Raw genomic sequence first — 21,456 nt, 5'->3', positions numbered from 1 at the left:
ACACAATACTATTTGTGTGTGTCCATAGGTCTCCACGATTGATTCTCGATCGAATCATGGTCAGCCGTCAAGGATATCGTACCTGCTTGTATCCTGGCGTACCCTGGCTATGTATCGCCCAAAGCCTCTCGGGCTACCGATGGTGCGATAGACATACCTATTTTTAATCAATTACCTTCATTTTTTTCCTTTCATAAACAAATACCTAATTCAAAAACATCCATATACAAGAAGATTTCAGAAACTTAAAGTGGATCAGGCTAAGCGTTCTTGAAAATCCTGTCTGTCTTAGTTTACAAAACACTAAGTAGGTAATTTAATCTGGATGGCATTATATTAAATCAATTTGAACTTAGAAAAAAAAATCTGAACATTGTTATGCCAAGAAACGATTTTTTCATGACATTAAATTGAAATAACTCAAAGGGTCTTAACTAAGATTATAATAATATATTAATATAGTTTTTTTTTTTGCAGTTAAAAATTAAACTTATATTTAAATATAAGAACTTATTAAAAAAAGTATATAGAAAACTTAATAAGGAAAAAAAAAGAAACATTGTTAGTGTAAATTGTACGCTGGTGACGTAATAATACAGGTTATATTATACCGTGTGGTCCATGGCTGGAGCGGGTACGGTGCGCGGTGCTGCGCTGCGGGACGTGGGTCGACGATGCTGCGGTGGACTGGCTCGGCACGCATAATCACTTGTCGTCGGCCGCCTTGTTGTCGGTGCTGCTGGTATACTAGCTGCGGCGAGGCTTAGCGTGGCTTGGTGACTTAGCGGCGCTCGGCTTACGCATGGTCGGCTGGGGCGACGTGGTAGCTGGGTGATACAGTCTCAGAGCGTGCGCCGTGGAGGCTGAGCTGGCGCGGTTGTAGTTCGGAGTGCGCGGGCGGGGTGGGCTGCCTCGAGCAGATGGTTAGTGCTCGAGCAGCCCGACTGGCAGGGTCGCCATGAAGTGTGGGGTGCTTCGGGTGTAATGATAACTCAAAAGTCGAGTCAATACTCTATATTTATTCAATAAAAATCGTGCTTATATACTATCCTGGTCACGGTCAATAGTCATTCCCATCTGTTTTAACATTACATTTTATTGTATATTTTATGACCAATAATCATTACTTTAATTATACCATAAACTTTATGATTACTTATAATTACATCGTAAAACTCTATGATCCATAACACACAGCTGCATGAGCATAGGGTTGTCACTCTGTATGAGATGAGTTATATATCATCAGGGTTGTCACACTACACTACAGGTTTCGAAGATTAATCTGAAGACAAGTCACATATATCGTCAGTCAAGTCTGATTTGTACCTCAACTCGGAAAACTATCCGCCAGAGCCCTGAAAGAATTTGTTTTGTTTTGGAAGTTGGAACCTTTTGTTACTCAATAAAAGTTCAAAATACATTTTTGAATAAGTACTAACATTGTACGAGTGAGGAGGTTAAGTTTGATATACTATTATTCCATTTACAATCTTTTATTTATAGATAATATCTGGGCAACCGAGCTTCGCTCGGTTCTGTTTCGTATCCTTGGCATGTGTCGCCATCTAGTTCAAAAATGAATAGTACCTACATCGAGCGAAAGAATTCTCAGCCTTAATAATACAACTACTCCACACGAGATGGCGCGCATTTCGCCACAAAAACTCAAATAGTGTATTTTTCTATTCGTTTTAGCCTTGACCTGTGTCGCCATCTAGTGTTTGCAATAAATAGTACTTACATCAACCGAAAGAATTCTGTCTTAACAGTACAACTACTGCACACGAGATGGCGCGCGAAGAAAAACGCATGAAAACTCGAAAATTCGCGTTTTCCGGGACCTAAGGATAAGTTAGACCGATTTTTCACCCCCAAAAACCCCCACATAACAAATTTCTGCGAAATCGTTAGAGCGGTTTCCGAGATCGTCAGTGTAAATAAATATATATATAAATAAATAAATAAATAAATATACAAGAATTGCTCGTTTAAAAGTATAAGATAAATTTGACAATACATTAGAATTCCTTACATTTAGAAAATGGGTCAAAAAGAAAAACGAAACACTTTTTCTTTACCAAACCTAACTGGTACCCACTTTTAATCGTTCTAAACCGGATTATCAATTTCAAAAAATGTTGTACAGACAAGTTTAAACTTTTAACCGGTATCCGAGCCTCGTCTACCCCGAACGAAAACTACACACATATAAAGGTAATACAATAATACATAACTTACTTGTACGATATTGGATATAACGTTAGGCAGCATGGATAGTGGGAAACGGAGGATGTTGAAAAGGGACAGCGCTACGAAAGCCTTCTTAGAGTCCAGAACCTCGGTGTCGTTTACCAGTACATAGCACCCGAACGACATCAGGGATACCTACGACACCGTTTACATTAGAAATTAGGTCTTAAAGTATGAAACATTAGATTTCTTGGGTACCTAATCACTCTTTTTGGGAATATTTTTCGATATACCTATAACTAGATTTTGAACAGCTGACTGAGGGCCGCCATCTTGCCGAGCTAATTGGCTCGGGCGAGGCAAATGTGAGCATATGATCCAGGGACCTTAAGCGGTATTTTTACAACCCCCGAAACGAATATTTCAGACCTGATTATATCGGACTGAATTAAGTATGTAGTTAGTGTAGTTACGTAACGAATAAACCGTAAAAGAATAAATCAAAGAACGAAAAAATACCGGTATTTTAGTATGGAGTAAAAAACGGTTTTCGAAGCCTGGCATGAGCACAGCATTGCCTCGCGAGGCTGCTCAGTCAGTGTCGACCCGGCTAATGATATAAATTCTACATCAAAATTTTTAAACAACTAGGAATCCTCCAATGCGGACTAGTTCCTATTCGACCGGGTATTTCCATTCAATTGGATTACACCCTAAACACATTGAATATTTTTAAACATGTCCAGACAACGCGCATTTACCAAAATGTGTTTGCTACTGAACTAATGTACAGAAAATCGATCGTTTCATACTTTAGGACCTACATAAACATAGCTGGACTGTAAGCCGACCGCGAGCTTACTTTCTTCCATAACTTAAAACCGTGCAGAAAAGAACACTTGTCAGTTGTACTGGTCCCACCAAAAGCGAGTAAGCGATGAACTATTGGGGACAGAAACGAACAAAAGATAGTCGCTCCCGTGTGAATAAAAGAGACGCGATGATAGCGCGAGCGAGTTATAGTTCGTCACCGAGCAATGAAATATAAATCTCTCTCTTTTATTTACACGGCGACTATATATTGTTCGTTCCTTTCTTTCACCGATAGCTAATCGTTTACTCGCTTTCGGGACCAGTGCCTTAGGGCTATTGAAGAGGCATTAATAGAAAGAGCCAGCCACTCTCACCATCCGATCACATTCATAATGGCATTGCATGGGTTGTTAGTGTTATGTGTAGAAGAACCATAGCCGCCTCGTGCTAGAGCAGGTTTCAGGGTCACCTCGATGACTGAGACCACGATGAGGGGCAGCAGCCCTAGTGGCAGGTGGATCATGAAAAATAGGGACATCGAGACGAATATCTTTTCTGCGGTCAGGTTGTGTGTAGGGTCGCTAATCACATACGTTAAGAAAGTAAGGAAGGTCACCTTGAACAGAAACATTTGCGTGTTACTTTGTGTAGATACGATAACTAAGATGCACATATTTTAGTTGTACTTCAAAGTGAGTGTATAAGTATTTTAGCATCTGTTTATAGTAGTGATGTGCAAGTTGTGGAAATTTTCCAAAGAAATCTTAAATTTCTCGAAAAATTCACGACACTTTGACGAAAAATAAAGGGATTTTTTATGAAATGGAAAGTTTCCATCCATACAATTGTCCATACAAAGTATGGAAAATTTCCGAAGTTTTCCTATGTGAAAATTTCAGAATTTTAGAAACTTTCCGTCGGCACATCAGTAGTCCATAGTGGCGAAATAATTGCATTAACATGTGAAGCTTAGATACTCTAATTGCTAAAGTGTAATTTCATTTTGTCAATAAAGTAAATAAGAATAAAGATAATTTTTGTTGTGATTTTCATTTAAGTAACAAGTTCACAAATACAGGTAAACCGTTTTTTTAATTAACAGAAAAATAGAAAACTATTGGACCGCGTTTATTGAATACCGGTATTTGGGAACTAATTACGATACCTGAAAAAAATACATAATTATTACAACACTACAAAAATCAAATATGGACAGAATTCAAGACTATCTAGGTAAAATTTGTAAAGTATGAAATTACTATCTAAATATAATTAGCGCTGTGAAAATGTAGAACAAAAATATCGTACAGTACCCGGCGATAATGATTGCACATCGGTTTTTCGTCTTCGTAGAGCTTTGTCTCTTTCTTGCTTATGTGACGTTAATTGTCTCTTTCCAAAGACCGATATGTGCATTCTTTATCGCCGTTTACTGTAAGAAAATAAGATATCTTTATTATTGATCTCTATTACAAGATCTCTATTATAAGCTCGAAGCTATCAATCATGTCACAATAAATTATAAATCAGTTTAAATATATAATCCGATTGTAAAGAGCGATAACATGTGTAAGTCGGTAACAGATAATGTTTATCTGTGTTATTAAAAACCAATACAGATTGTTTATTGACATAATTCTTTGATAACTATGACACAACAAGATTGATTGGTACTGTAATAAGTAATAAATACAAGGCCCGACAATTCAGTATTCAATAAGTTAGGAATTACTAGCAAGATATTTACATATGCAAAGATTTGTTTTATACAGGATTCGAACATTCAAAGATATTTAAGATTTTGTTGATGGCGAAACTTTTCGGAAGTTTCCGAGAAAGTTCTTCTTTTTAGGGTTCCGTACCAAAAAGGAAAAAAAGAATCCTTATGCAACTCCGTCCGTCTGTCTGTTTTAAGATTGAGTCCACCGTCCAGTGAACCAATACGGATGATAGATTTTGTCTTTATTTATACACACACTGGTTTATTAGAATATAATTATGATCCCCAGTGGTGTACTGACTGGACGGACGACGCCCTTGAGAATATTTCAGGAGTTACCAAAAAACTACTCATCATTCGCCTGCCCTTATCCCGGTCATTTGGGGTCGGCGCAGCCTGTCCTTCTCTTCCATACCTCTCTATCGCGCGTCATCTCATCATTCACTTGATACTTATAAATGACTAAGGCACTGGTCCCACCGCGAGCTAGTAAACTATGAGCTATCGGCTATAAAAACGAACAAAAGATAATCACTCCCGTGCAAATAAAAGAGACACGGCGATGTTTATAGTTACTCGCCCAGCGGTGAGCTATTAAAATCGCCGTGTCTCTTTTACTTGTACGGGGGTGCTTATCTTTTGTTCGTTATTATAGCCGATAGCTCATAGTTTATTAGCTCGCGATGGGACCAGTGCCTAAGGGCCGGTTCCGGTTGCATCAAACCGTCTGTCACCGTTAAAGCGTTCGTTAAATTTAATTGTATGTGAAGTTCCATAATCAGAATCAGAATCAATCAGAATGACGTCTGCTGCGTGGCGATGATGTGTCTGTCAAATGGGGTTGATGCAACTGGCCCTAACTGTAATATAATCAGACGATAACTCACCAGGAAAGGGGCACACGACCATATGAAAGACGTGGCAGAGTTCAGGTACGCAGTCTGTTTTAGCACGTGCATCTCTTTGTTCCTTATCTTTAGGATTTGGTCCTGGAAGCTCAGCTCCCACGCGTACATTTTTAAAACCTGAAAAGAAGACATTATAAATAAATATTATAGGACATTCTTACACAGATTGACTGAGTCCCACGATAAGCTCAAGAAGGCTTGTATATGATTATGCTAGCAACATAGTCTTTGCTCCCTCCTAACAGGGAAGAAAAGTACCCTTTCCAAATGGGTGATGTTAATAATTATTTTTTGTAACTTGCCTAATATGTTTCGTTGCAAAACGTTATTCGTCCATAAGTTGTTTGACCAAGTGAAACATTTGACAAATAATTAGTCTGCCAAACGTTTAGATGGATTATAATAATCTGCTTTTCAATAATTCTGTCAAATGAAAAGTTGCTAAACGTTAGTTGTCAAAATGAAACTTCGGCCAAACGTTGGTTGGCAAATGAAATTCGGCAAAAATATTTCTGCGAAAAGGCAGAACACCCCCTCTCTCACAATATGATCTCTGTCTCACTGTAGAACATACCTTAATTCCATTGAGCACTTCATTCATCAGCTTCACTCGCTCATCCTTATACTTCATTTGTTTGATCTGCAGACTCTTGACTCTGTTGGCGATGACTCCGTTGACGGGTATGAGCACAATCATGACCGCCAGGCCGGCCAGGACTGAGGGCCCCAGGATGCCCCATAGGAAGTAAAGGGCTAGCGTTATTTGGAGAGGCGCTGACCAGATCATGTTTAGGTAGGCGGTTAGCTCAAGGAATCTGGAAACAAAGGTTAGATTACATTGATGGTGGATGGTGATTAGGTTTGTTTTGAGGAACATACTTTTATATAAATACGATACTGCTACAGAAGTCAGAATCCGAAATCACAGTCAATCGGCAAGTCTCTAGGCAGTATTGGTGTATATAATCACGAAGTTACAGGCCACTTGAGGTCGTCTTAAAGTATATCTAACAATAAAATAGTACATTTCGATACAAGTGCGACCCCTAAAAACGTTCCGACGCTCATGCGCCCGAAGATGGCTGATGTAGCCTATCTTTGCGGCGAAGCGTGGTGTGTATACCGTCGCCATATACGAACTCTGGATCGTTTCCACCTGAAATGTCTCCGTTCCATCATGAAGATCAGATGGTCCGACAAGTGCGCAACACCGAACTTGCGACGAGCCAATGTTGGTCAGCTTCGTTGGTGTGGTCACGTACTAGTGAGTAAAAAAAACACCATCTATACTGCAAAATGCCTTAACCCTTCGAGTTCCAGCGGCATCATATGATGTCAGTGTTACAAAAGATAAGATTCTGAGGTTCAAATGCTTGGGACTCGCACGGCAAATTTTTTTAACAAGCTCTACGAATTTATCTGTTACGAATATGATAAAATATGACGTTGATGCATCAAGACGGGCTCTATTGCATACAAAAATGGCGAATAGTAAGTACGTATAATTATGCATGTTTGAGTAAAGAAGTTATGCGAAAATTTCATTTCTTTACAGAACTCTTTTAAATTTTTCTTGTCCACTAATAATAACTTAGTTACAATTCCTGAACTCCGTAGAGGGCAACCCCTGAATGTCTAAACAAAAATAGTTTGTAATTCGTACAAATATTTATATAAAGAGAAGAGCATGAATAGCATGATTCGTCACGGTTTGGTGTAGGAAAAAGCATCTGTTACATACATTAGATGAAGTAAATTCTAACACTATGTTCCATATAGTATATATGATGTATATATATATTACCTTTAACCAGACCAAGGTTTTAGTGCTAAGAACCCATACAACAAGTAATTATAAGTTTGGTCCTAACTACCAGAGCGTAATTAATTGCTTTTTAAATACCGAGCAGCAATGTATTGCATGCACCTAAGTATTTGAAATCTCGAAGACGCGGAACTAATTGACAGTTCGTACGTCAAGTCAGCTAACAAAAATAGCAGTCCTTGCGTGCTGAATTATTTTGTTTGAAAAAATAAAAGTAATATTTTTTAATTAAATCATATAAAAATATGTTCCGTTGGGCTTATACTAATAAACCTTTAAATATGAGGTAATATCAAAAATATACCCTGTATATGTCTAGAACTAAAACAAAGGGCAAAGTATAATTAATTGCAATCATTGTGTAAGAAGGTATTGTAATTATATTTTCTATAGTTATTGTTTTTCATTTACATTACATAGTTTAATTATTTGCAAACGACTCTAGTTTCAGTCACTTGTTGACATCACGCGATTCACCGCTTATCAATCACTGTAATTTATGTTCAAGTAATATTCTTATCTGAATAGTTAGATAAGTGAACTTATCAAAAACATAAAATAACGTGACTAGGCTGAATTCGAAGACCGAATGATGAATTGTCATTTTAAGATAGATTTCGGGTTGACATGTATTTTTTTTTTCATGCCTCTCAGACATATGAAAAATTTACCTTAGTTTTAAGCTAGTAAGAGAGAGGTGAATGGAAAGCCAGCATTAATAAATCGTAATACATCTATATGAAAACTAGCTTTTGCCCGCGGCTTCACTCGTGTTAAATTCGAATGTTGCGGAATGCACCATACAAACTTCCACCCCCCATTTTAGGGAAGAGGGCGGTTAGAAAGAGAACAAAAGTAGCTTATGTCACTCTCCATCCCTTCAACTATCTCCAATTAAAAAAATACTCGTACATCAATTCGTCGCTCCGTTTTGCCGTGAAAGACGGACAAACGGGCACACACACATTCCCATTTATAATATTAGCATGGATATTACAAAAAAAAATAACTAAAAATATGTACTATTTATTACATATTATCTATATGTTAGTAGTTGTATTATGTGACTTGTAATAAAATTACAAAAACCCAGCATCGATAGAGTTTTCGATGGCAGCTGAGATAAATACGGTGACATCGACAGTAATGATAAGGTAGATTAATCTACCATGTGTGACGTTTTCGTAGAAAGACAATGTAGAATCTATTTTATAACTATTTCTCGACAGCCCATGACATTGCACCCTTGTTTCTGGAGGATAACAAATGTTGCGAAATATACCTAGTAGGTATTGATATGGCATAAGGTTCTTCCCCCATAGTTCAACATGTAAAATATTACGTAATATATTGTCACTACTTTGAAAAAAAAAACTTGTATCTTCTGTCAATGAAAAGAAAAATGTAATAAGTATGTATGCAATGCATATAAACTTACTGCGTTTTAACTTTGAGGAGCAGTGTGAGATACGAGATTTTTTCAAAGTAGTGACGATATATAAATACTCTAGATCAATGTTATAGTTATAGAGTTTTTTCACAGTAACATAGTACCCTATATTTGTGTCATTCACGGAGTGGCGCGACCATAGTTTCAAATCGTATAATACAGTAATATCTTCGCTTAAAGAAATGCATATTCTCTATTATCTGTCTATTGTAATACACAGCGCAGTCGTTTGTGTAAATACCTATGTAATTTATGAGACAATGAACATTGTATACTACTTATACAAATACATGCTTATACAAATATTCAGTAAGGTTCAATATTTTTGGCAAATGGTACTTGTGCTAATGCATCATGTTCACGAAACTGTTTAAATTTAAACAGGTGGGCCGTTGAAGGGTCTCCCATGAACTGAAAAGGAATGGGATGCGCTCCCACTACCGGTGTTCCCTGAAAAATACGACCTCGGTCTCTTTTGAGCAAGAGTGAATAATCCATTACTGAATCGGTGAGCTCCATCTTAGACAGTCTTCACTTTCCATCAGCAGGCTTAGCACATGATTGGCGCGAGAATATGTCGCCACGAGATAGACTACCCGTCCTTATGTCATTCATACAATTAGAAGAAGACGTGTGATTTATCTCGCGGCGACATACGCTCAAGCCAATTAATCATGTGCTAACCCTGGTGTGACTAGGGTTAATCGCCCAAGTCTCATAAAAAAAAACTCAACAAATATTTACAATACAGAGTTGCGTCACTGGTCTCGTTTTCCGGAGTGGGTAAGAGTTGCAGTGTCATGTCGGCACTTGATATCAATATCAAAGATAACCGTTCGTCAATACAGGCTGTGATAAAATCACACGTGCATTTGACCACTTACGGTCTTACAACGATACAGACATATTCGCTAACGTTTGGGTAAATTACTAGTACTTAAGTAATAGAAGAGAGTTGGGTAAGTTACTATACTTCGTTTCGTAAACGGGTAAACAAAGAAGCAGTGGTCGTAGACCTTCCTTCTTCGATTTCGGCCGATACCACTGATTTCTTGGAACTTATAACTTATAATACTATGTACATAAGTTCCAAGAAATCAGTGGTATCGGCCGAAATCGAAGAAGGAAGGTCTACGACCACTGCTTCTTTGTTTACCCGTTTGACAGATAATTCTAATCTTAAAAGAAACGAAGTATAGAGCCTGGCCAAGATAACTCGGCGCGCTGTCAAAGTCGTTTCCAACACTTATCTTGGGACTGATACTGATTCTATGCTTTTCCTTGTATCTATTATCTACTGGCATTTTAGCTTAACTTTTTTGTTTAAGTATTAAATGGTTATCCGGCTTTTATCCTGGATGAGCTAGTTCTTCAAACTCGGGTCTTTAATTTTTTTCAGCTCACAGTACCAGTGCAACTATTAATTCAAACACTATTGCACAATAAAATGAAAATGCCGGAATTAATGCCACGAGGCCTTCTCAACTAGACAACTATAGTCTAAACGATTCAGTGACGGAGTCACACAGAGTAAAATTCAAAAATCACCATTGCGCAACAATAGTGCTATTTTTGAAAGGGACTTTACACATACGGTTGAAAAATAAAATATCACATTTAGATATATTGTCTTATTTCTGTGCCGTTTCGGATACTTATCAACCGACCCTCGTAATCATTCAATGACTAGGTGACGGTCTACAATATTCATATTGTGTGTGAAATTCTAAAGCCAGTTGCCACAGTGACCAAGTAATAACACAAACAGTTATTACGTTCAAGGATATAGATCATTTAACTATTAGACGGTGCATGTAGGTACTTCGACTCGCAGACATTAGAATAGAATAGAATAAACATTTATTCGTGAACACAGGTAAGACAAAATACACATAATAACAACAAGACAGAAAGGAATGAAGTGCCACGAAATGGCCTCATCTCAGCGTGTTGCTGGTGACTTCCAGCACTGATCTTCCGATGAGACCATCAAGTGAGAAAATTCACGGATTGACGATCTCGTAATAATTATTTTGTCCCCTCACTAGCTCGGAAACACGTGTTTTGTCCTTTAATGTCAGCGGGTAAAAACGCATTTTATCCATTAGTGGATTAAGTAATTTGACCTTGAATGTAGTAAAATTTTCTGCATTAAAATTGATAAAAGTGGGTGAATCTAGTGATGAAGATGATTTACCACATGTGAAACTACTGGAAACAGTGATAAACGCGTTTTTTGCGTTGTACTTTCCTCGCTATAGTGAGGGGAAAAGTTTTGTGTTACACACGGGTACAAGTGTATTTTACTTCTCGTGTGTTCAAAGTCTCGCCAAGTTCAGGATTCTAAGACATGGCTAAGAATACTCCCGACTAACTCAACTTTCAAACAAAAAAAATCCGTTCAAGAGCTACGATGCCACAGACAGACAGACAGACACGTCAAACTTATAACACCCCGTCGTTTTTGCGTCGGGACTCGGGGGTTAAAAAGAAGGTAGGTAAGCTCTCAATGTTAGATTGAAAATACCATTATGTTATGTTGTTGTTGAAGTTCATCATCTTATCAGCCCTTTATCGCCAACTGCAGTATAAGTAAGCACTGTAAGCAGTCATCGTTTATCAGTCTCTAACTCATCACAGTTTGTTTGGACACTTGTCTACGTTTTTTACACGGCGGTCAGATAATAATTTCAAGGACGTTGGTTCGCGGAACTGATAGTTTATTTTGAGTAATACTCATAAAGACTGTACTGTATCGTTAAGTATAAACACAACTTTGAGTAGCCTTATTTATTTTCTATTATATTTTTTTCTTATAACAAGACATGGGCTTAATAAGTCACATAATAAGGTGCGCATTTTGTCCTAGAAACTCGACGTAAAGCATGTGGTTTAGACAGTATTTGACTTAATCTTCCCGAGTACCAATTACGATTTCGGACAAATGCTACTAGAAAATTCACAAACTGCGTACAAGACGATACGATTGCGAAAAAAAATTGTACGGTGCGAACCTCAACTACACATGATCCACAAAGCAGAATATCTGGACATAGTCTAGCCACTGTTATTTAAAAAAAATAAAGTTTCGGATCTGTGTATGGCGGCCATTTAGAGAATGTGGCATGGCGCTTACGCTTACTTCGACTTTTATGTCGAATTTATCTATCATACAGTGTTTATGTCGATCTGGTTTAGGGACTGTTCAAACACCATGAATGTCTAGTAGACTTTGGCCTATGGCTAATTTTTTTATCTGTTTCTCTTATCCTGCTTGCATCAACAATTTACGGCAATCCGAAACGTTGTTCAAAAATGCGTTTTTTTTTTTTTAATTATATAAATTCACCGCATTTATTCTGCAAGTGCCCTATTGAAGAACCATGAAGAGGACTCTTAAAGAATATGTTTTGGCAGCATATTAACCTTTGTTTGTTGAAATCGTACTAATGAGTCATTGGAATATTCTCAAATTAAGCCAGATAAGGGTTGTCCGAAATGTATTTGCTAGACCTTAATGAAAGTACCATAAACTCCCTAAAATAAAATCAATATCAGACCTTCTTATATCAAATAGTGCTTACCAATACCTTCAGATCATACTCTCGGAACATAATAATGCAAAATTATGCACATGTCAACATTTAGACCAGGTTTTTTTTGTGCTTATACTTAACGATACAGTCTTTATCATCTTGACTTACAGTTTTTGTTTGAATTCGATATGAAGGAAACAGTGTTGATTAAATATGTTTGTCTAAGACAGGCTAAAAACGTTATTTAGTTACTAATAAATATGGATACAGTAAAGTGGGAGTGTAGTTCATTAATTTGGTCAAAATTATCAGAAAAATCAAGTAGGTATTTCTTCTACTTTCTTACAATAACTTTAAACACTTTTATGAATGGGAATCGATTGACTTATTTTTTGAACCCACGACGCGAATACGTGGGGTGTTATAAGTTTGACGTCTGTCTGTCTGTTTGTGTGTGTGTCTGTCTGTGGCATCGTAGCTCCGGAACGGATGAACCGATTTAGATTTAATTTTTTTTTGTTTGAAAGCTGAGTTAGTCGGCAGTGTTCCTAGCCATGTTTCATGAAAATCGGTCCACTATGTCGGGGTTTTTTTTCAAAATTTTAATTTTGTGGTTATATAAGGTCTAGTTATAGTAGTTATTTTATTTGTCTTACCTTTGAGCATCCACTGACATCAAATTGACAATCTCTCCAACGGTGGACTCCCTTCTCGCTGCATTGGACATTCTGAGCGACTTCCTATAGATGGCGCTAGTGAGCGCGGTCCTTATCCTCATGCCCACGAAGTACATTCTCGTAAAGTAGTGTGCGAGGAGCATGGTTTGTATGGAGGCGCATACGAGTAAGGCCACTGCGTAGAGGTAGCCTTTCCATACTGGAGTATTTTTGTCACCTATGAACGCTATTAAGTATCTGAAAAGAAACAAAAATAAATTGCAAGGGATTATTGAATGAGTTGCAAGAATGGAGAATGTACTGCTCGCCCTCAAAGATACCCTGGTCATTAATAAGTACTTATATCTGCGCAACGTACATTATGGACTATGAAAGCCTTACATGGCGACCCCGCCAAACTTTTGGAAGCAGTGTTAATGTTGGCAGTTATAGACGTTTTTTCCACATTACATCTTTTACACACAATACATAGATGTGACTCGATCATCAGATGACACAAAATGGAATCGTGAGCTAAAGACGAGTCACATGCAGGTTTCATTACTTGAGCAACTGAAGTAAGACAAACACAAAAACAAAAATCTCACTTGCCAATTTCAAGGTTGAGCCAAACAAGAATTGTGGGCCAAATGCGAGACATAATGGACAGACAACATATAGGTTTTCGTTCGAATACAATACTTACTTGAGCAACTGTGGTGAGACGAACATCAAAAGATCATTCGCCAGTTTCAAAGTGGATCCAAACAAGAATTGTGGGCCGAATGTGAGGCACATAGCGGGCAGTATGGACGCGGGTTTTCTTTCGCTTTCTGGCTTGAAGTTGACACTGGCCGATGTTTTGCTGTACGTCGCTCGCGTTTCGTTGGAACTGTAAGCATTATTGTGATTTGAGCTGGCGATAAATCGATTGTAGAGGTGGAAAATAATAAAGACATGTACCTAAACTGTAAACGATGCTTTTCCTTATTACTTTTCCTATATCAATGACCTATTATTATTTCCTAAGTATGCACTGATTTCGATTGAGTTTATTTCAATCATAGTTATATTATATTGGTAATACAAATAGCGTAACATGTGTATGATTTTTCTGGGCCATTTTTTTTAAAGCCGTCCACCCACTTTTTTTGTAACATGGTATTTTTACGTGATTCATATTCACAACCGCGAGGTCTTTCGATCCTGATAGAAGAAAAAAAATGTCCCAAGACTTTCCATACATTTTTCAAACCTTCCATTCCGTTACCGCCATACAAAATGTATGAAAAAATGGTAACGGAATGGGAAAAAACTTTGGAACACTTTTTTTCTTCTATTAAGATTGAAAGAGCTGGCGATTCTGAGTGGAAACCACATAAAAATTCCAAATAAAAAAAAACTGGGGTGTACAACTTTGAAAAAATGGCCCATCTGCAAAAAGGACACATTTATCTTGAGATTTCTGATGAAAAGTCTTTATTGGAACCGAAGTATAAGGACGCTTCTGTGTGTCTACATTTCGCTCGTATGCTATTTGGTATTGTATAAAGGGTGTCCTGCCGTTTCGCCAAAAAACGTTTCGTCAAATTTCATTTCCCAATAATCATATCGCAATAGTTTCATTTCCCAAAGTATTGTTTGGCAAAGGTATGTTTCGCAATGAATTTGTTTGGTCAAATTATCATTTGGCACAATTTTACTTAGTCAAATTTTATTTAGACAAAACTTTATTTCGCAAACGTTTTTAATGGCAAAACTTATATCCCAAAAACATGTTTGGTCAAAATTTCACATCGCAAATTTCGAAAATATTTAGGCATTTGCATTTTCATTTCTACGGGATTAATTTAATTTACCGAAGATTTTTTTGCCAAATTTAACTTAAAATTGTCAAATGATAATTTCAGTTTTATTCCCAAGGCATCAGTTGGACAAGAAAAGTTTGCTCAACTTTATTTTTGTCAAATTAATTACTGGACAAAATTATTTTGTCAAAAAATGTTTATACAAATTACACCATGCAAAACCACGTTTGACAATAAATATTACAAGGCATAAATGTAATGTAATAATTTTATTAGTATTGTAACAGAAAACTCGTGTGCGACAGGGTCAGTTTATGTGTGACGACGAGCGAAGCGAGGAGGAGCGTGTTAGGTTGACAGTGAGCAAACTGGAAATGGCTTTTTAAAGTAATTAAAAATTAATAGAACATAATGGTCTTGAAAACATAAGGTTTCTTTTTAATAAAATGTATCCGGACATGTAAGTGAAAATGTCATCCTTGACATTTGCAGCAGGAGGAAAAAAAGTACGACATACACATTATTTCACACAAATCTTGGACACAAAGTATAAAATCAACAAACAAATTTCTAGTGCGCCATTTAATTACAATATATTGGGAAATGGAAATTTTTCCTAACAATACCTTTGACTAAATAATATTTGGTAAAATGAAATTTGACCAAGTAAATATTTTGGGAAACAAATACTTACCAAAAAAACTTTTGCTAAATGTCAATTTGCGATAAGTTGTTTTGCCAAACGTTTATTTGGGAAATGATAATTTGGGAATAATAGTTTGGGATGTGAAACTTTGGGAAATGTTTTTTGGCGAATCGTCAGTAAACCTGTATAAAGACTGCATAAGCGGTTAAAATTATCATAAGCTGTTTGCGAAGTGAAACGCTCTCTGTCTATGTGGCTCAGTTTCACGTCCTTATACTACAGTTCAAATCGAAACTGTGTGTTTGCACATTTTTTGAACAAAGGGCACCGATCGCCGCATTATTTCGCTAATTCAAAGTTTGCGCAAACAGAAAAACAAGCACTAGAACTTTGGAATATAGTATCGATCATTCGTATTCGATTTCACGGATCGTAAATCGGAACGGGAGTGATTTAAGTTCAAAAATCGGCCTCCGAGTCACTTTTCTTCATACAATGTATATAATTGCCGGCGTCTATATTTCGCAGCTCATATAACCCAGCAATCTTCAAATCAAGGGTGAAGGCATCTTCCGGGCGAGCTCACTCCATCGTAGGCCACGTCTTTGCCTTTGGCTAGTCTGTGGCCAAGAGTAAGCCCATTTATAATAATAATAATAAATTCTAGGTGAGCTCAATCGTAGGCCACATCTTTGCGTCTCCTTAGTCTGCGGCCATGAGTAAGCCCATTTACATATCGTCACTACTTTAAAAAAAACTTGTATCTTCGTCTGTCAATGAAAAGAAAATTGTAGTAAGTATGTATGGAATGCATATAGACTTACTGCGTTTTAACTTTGAGGAACAGCGTGAGATACGAGATTTTTTAAAAGTAGTGACGATATAAATGAGTATAACACTTACACACACACACACTTACACACTTGGACTTGGACATGTCTGCCGCATGCACCCTGAACGGTGGGCCAAAATGGTTCATGAGCCCCCCTGGAGCCTAAGTTGGCCATACAAATAGACCACGTGACCCCCCCTGGGGCCTGGGCCTTTAGCAGTGGGACACTACAATAGGCTAGTAAAAAAAAAACACTTACACCTCCATTTTCCTCACGGACCGCTCCCAGAACTTGTCAAACTTGGGGACGACCTCCTTGGAGGAGTCGGGCGGCTTGAGCGCCCACAGGTCGCCCTCCGTCAGGCTCCTGCGGAACCCGGTTAGGGCGAGCGGGTCGAACCAGCTGAACGTCAGCCGGCTGGGGAACCCTGATGCGCTCTCGGGGCACTGGTTCTAGAAGAAATTGATAATATGAAATGATGATGTAGAAAAGCATACAGATTTAGTACGTTAAATATAATTAAATAAAATATAATACACTAAATCCGTGGTTCCTAAAGCTAACCCTATGATAGCTGCCCAGTTAGGTACCCATTTCTTGGCCATCATAAAAAGGGGGCAAAAAATATCCCTCTCGCTTTAAGCTCGGCCACACCTGCGCGTTTTGAGAGCGTAGGCGGAGCGCAATGATAGTGGTGCGCCGGACGAACGCTGGCGTTGCGCCCAGCGGACGCCGGCGGGAACTAACGAGCGCGGATTGCGCGCGCATTCAGCATGCATTCCGCTCCGCTAACGCTACGTTATCAAAACGCTTTATGTGTGGCGGAGGCTTTAGATACCATAATGGTACTTTCAGGGCGCACTAAATATCGCATCCATAGTTTGGGAAATGTAGTACTTGCTCACTAAATCACTACATTCACTACAGAAATAAAAGGCAAGTTCAATAGAAGCTTTTGAAATGACCTAAATCTGTTTTCGTATGAGGGATTTCATTGCCCGCATCTGGTATGTCATGCTGATAGTGTGAAAAACATCTTAAAGTACATTATCTCAGTAGCATATTAATTATCTTTTCATATTTGTACGCCGTATCTCTATTAGGCGGTAAGTCGTCAAAGCAGTTCAGTAGGAACATGATTACCCACCAATGCATGTAAATAATATGGAAAGTCCAAGATTTCCCACATTAATAACACAATTTGTGGATATGTAATAGGGTGGATTAAAAAAACACTTTTTTGGAATTAGCAAACCTTGTATAACAAATAGTTATCAATCAATGACCCTTAGTCTATGAAGCCTTTGTGCAAAATTTCAGCTTTTTTAATCAACATCTTCAGCCCCCGCATTAGGTTTGAAATTTTGAAAATCTCATACAAACCTGAAAATTCAACTTTCAGATAAAAAAAAAACTTTCGGCAGTATTATGTTCAGTATACATTATTGATACATATTATTACAAGAAACTACCAAAAGTTGCGAAAATAGCGTTAAAAATCGCAAATTTTCGATATTTTAGCGGCTATTTCGGCAAATGTACTAAAACTAGGCGAACTTTGGCGATTTTTGATGCTATTTTCGCAACTTTTGGTAGTTTCTTATAATTATATGTATCAATGACATATTATACTTATACAGCCGAATTTTTTTTTAAATCTGAAAGTTGAATTTTCAGGTTAGTATGAGATTTTCAAAATTTCAAACCTAATGCGGGGGCTGAAGATGTTGATTAAAAAAGCTGAAATTTTGCACAAAGGCTTCATAGACTAAGGGTCATTGATTGACAACTATTAGGTTTGCTAATTCCAAAAAAGTGTTTTTTTGATCCACCCTAATATGTAACATGTATCATACAGAGAAAGGACAGATTTGGACAAATTTCTGTCAGCGTCGCATAGGGTTTGATGACACAGTTTACCCTAGGTTAAACTCCCTGAACCTCCCCTGCTGGTTGTATAGGATCTCATGCTATACCTTTTCGCGTAGAATTTAACCCTATAAAAAGTAATTATCAAGCGAATTATCTTAGTACTAAGTTTATTTACCTTTTCATATTTGTACGGCGTATCTCTAGGCGGTAAGTCGGCAAAGCAGTTCAGTAGGAACATGACTACCGCCAACGAGTAGTACAGGCAATAACTGACGAACGCGTACTGTACGTTCTCATCGTCTCGTTTCTGGTTGTGGAGGATGATTTCTGACCGCAGCTGGGGGATGCCGGCTATCACTAGGAACAGCCAGAAGAAGAATAGCACCCCTGACGCTCGCATGCCGTATTTGCGATTGTAGTATAGCAGGGTTGCTGATAAACTCTGGAACAAAGAATTGGAATTAAATAAATTATTGGGGGACACCTTACACAGATCAACATAGCCCCAAACTAAATAAAGCTTGTACTATGGGGGCTTGGCGACGATATACATACTAATGCGAGTGTGCACGGGAAAACGTCCCACTTTGTCGATTGCTACAAAAAAGCCGCTTTGTCAGTTTATTCATATAAAGATACAAGTAAATGTCGCCTTAATGGTAACCGACAAAGTGGGTCGTTTTACTAAACACACTCACATACATAAAGAAAACATCCACAACTCGGGAACAAATATCTGAGCTCATTACACAAATAAATGTCCTTACCGGGATTCGAACCCAGGACCGCGGCTTATCAGGCAGGGTTAGGGTTGTAAATAGAAAAAAAAACCAAATGTTTTTTTTCAGAATTATGAAAAAAAACATGAAAAAAAACCGAGCACCATGGTTTTTTTTCTAAATATGGTTTTTTTTTTCAGATGAACAAATAATACGACAATAACGGTTTTTCGTGAGTTGTAACGTGTTTCAATAACAATAACGTACATTTTAATTCAGTATACAAACGTTTATTGGGGAATTCCCGATGCGGCGTGTAGCGTGGAGAGGCGGTGGTGTTGCCAACAGTAAATAGTGATAACTACAAACTACAGATTTCGTAAATGTTACTTTTATAAGACCAGAAATTAAAGTTATTTGATTAAATTCGTTTAATAGTTAACATTAAGTCTAAAAAACCGTATAAAAGTATTAACTACTTTGCAAATTTTGAGATTTCGTACTTTTGAAAAAAAACATACTCCAGAAAAAAAACTGTTTTTTTTCACGGTTTTTTTTCATGTTTTTTTTCAAGCCAGAAAAAAACCGTTTTTTTACAACCCTAGGCAGGGTCACTATCACTATCGTCTACGCCAGACCGGTCGTCGCTTAATTATAGAGGACATTCATTTCTACTACGTGTTGACTACTAAGTAGTATAAGTACAGTGTTCCCAACCATTTACAGTCCAATACTAATGATCTAAAAGAAGAATAAGTAATTAAGTATCAATATTAGGTATTGTTATTTAATTTTCAACTAAGTAATTCATAAACACGACTATGAATCATTCAACGAAGACATTGCAGTTATTTTTAACGACGCTATTAATTGTCCCGTTGCTATGGAAAGGCTTTGTATGTATGTATGTAAACACTTTATTGTACATAAGACAAAGGCGAACTTATACCTATAAGGGATCTCTTCCAGTCAACCTTTGAGCGAATTCTTGGCTTTGCTAAAGACTTGAAGTTTTCCGATCAACTGCGGCATCCGTCCAGCCCACATTTCACTTTGACAATAATTAATTATATATCCGCTCTCTTTGCATATACAATAACAGAATAAAGGTCTCGCGAGTATTACACCCTGGTATGTAACTTTTTGCCATTCATGATGGCGTTTACGTTGAGGCAGAAATGATCAAAGGACGGTACTTCTGACTGGAACTAAACCAGCTCCCAACTTAGTTTGTCTTAGGCCAGGTCTTTCTAACGTTTCCCGCAGCGCCGGTATGCTACGTTTAAAAATATTTTGATGTAGTCGGTCTAAGTAGTAGTGTTTCTACGAACACCATACAGATGCTGTGGACGAAGGCCGGTGCACGCCGCCCGCGGCGGTTCAAAACGACAAAGGCCTTACGATTATTTAATTACGTTTCCACAAATCCACTTAAAATCGGAATATAATTTGTTTATTTATTTCATAGTAACAATTTTAGAAGACAAGTCAAGGCCGCCAAAGATCCGCTTACTTGCGCCTGCGGTCAAACGGACAAGTTTTTAATCGAGGCACCGGAGCGTGTGACGTCATTGTAGTTTTTCTTGCAATTACATAAATTATAACCTGGCGGTATAATGACTTTAATATTTACTACGAGTCGAGAGTGTCGAGACGCGTGTTTGTGTGATGAGTGTGACTAGTAGTTTTCGTTTCTGAGTCATGACGAATGAGTTAAAACGAACAATATGTATAAAAGTATTGAATTATTTAACCATTTTTACTTTTTATTAAGAACAAGATGTTCGCGTCCTTTCAGGCAAATAAAAAAATAATGATAGTGTAAATATAAAAAACAAACTTAAGAATTCTTAATTAAAATTGCACTGAGTTTCATGTATCATGTTTGTAGTTTGCTATGAGGAATCAAATCGGAACTAGAGAACCGTATAGGTCTGATAAGTCTGATTCTTATACCAACACAATCTCATGAAACACAATTCATTTTCATTCATGACTTAATCGACGATTTCCCGGCACTTCAATGCAATTGCGGCGATTATTTCTGAAATATATTCTAATTTAAAGTTATTCTACAAGGTAAATAGTGTTGGCTATATCTAGAGAAAAATATGTTGTTGACTTTACAAGGCAAGGACTTTCATAAATTGACTCGCTTTTGCTATGTCTATATTGCACATGCAGATTTTATACTGCCATCCCGCCCATGATGCCGGCTTTCATTGTCACTCTACGTACCTACTCGTCAAATTAGTACCTAGTCATTGTCAACTACCAAGGTAAGTGTAGCTGTGGTTGGATGCTTGGTTGCCAGGTTGCCACGGCCGTGCACGGTAGGACCTAGCCGTGAAAACAGTAATGGCACACCTCGGACACTGGCGATCAAATATATGAAAGAGGCGCGTTCCTAGCACATAGTCTAAGCTCGTGTAGGTGAACGCGTACTATGCTTGTATGAGTGAAATATGACAGGTCGA

General features: G+C 37.6%; 1 protein-coding gene across 5 annotated transcripts in view; it reads right to left on the bottom strand.

Moving 5' to 3' along the window:
- The window catches only part of LOC125228782 (multidrug resistance-associated protein 1), a 116,945-nt gene that overhangs the window by 41,091 nt on the left and 54,398 nt on the right, over positions 1-21,456 (bottom strand). For 3 of the 5 annotated variants that reach the window (XM_048133465.1, XM_048133479.1, XM_048133495.1), the window contains exons 3-9: positions 18,436-18,702; positions 16,647-16,840; positions 13,808-13,993; positions 13,102-13,359; positions 6,209-6,449; positions 5,614-5,751; positions 2,242-2,388 (exon numbers count right to left, since the gene is read on the bottom strand). In XM_048133465.1, the coding sequence (XP_047989422.1) occupies positions 2,242-2,388; positions 5,614-5,751; positions 6,209-6,449; positions 13,102-13,359; positions 13,808-13,993; positions 16,647-16,840; positions 18,436-18,702 (1,431 nt within the window). Of the gene's footprint in view, positions 1-2,241; positions 2,389-3,475; positions 3,623-5,613; positions 5,752-6,208; positions 6,450-13,101; positions 13,360-13,807; positions 13,994-16,646; positions 16,841-18,435; positions 18,703-21,456 lie in introns of all 5 variants that reach the window. The other 2 variants (XM_048133471.1, XM_048133486.1) reach the window with 2 other exon arrangements.

This window comes from Leguminivora glycinivorella, chromosome 1 (assembly GCF_023078275.1).
Source record: "Leguminivora glycinivorella isolate SPB_JAAS2020 chromosome 1, LegGlyc_1.1, whole genome shotgun sequence".
NCBI classification, from domain to species: Eukaryota; Metazoa; Arthropoda; class Insecta; order Lepidoptera; family Tortricidae; genus Leguminivora; species Leguminivora glycinivorella.
Note: the sequence above shows the minus strand (reverse complement) of the source record. Positions and strands in the feature narration are given on the sequence as shown.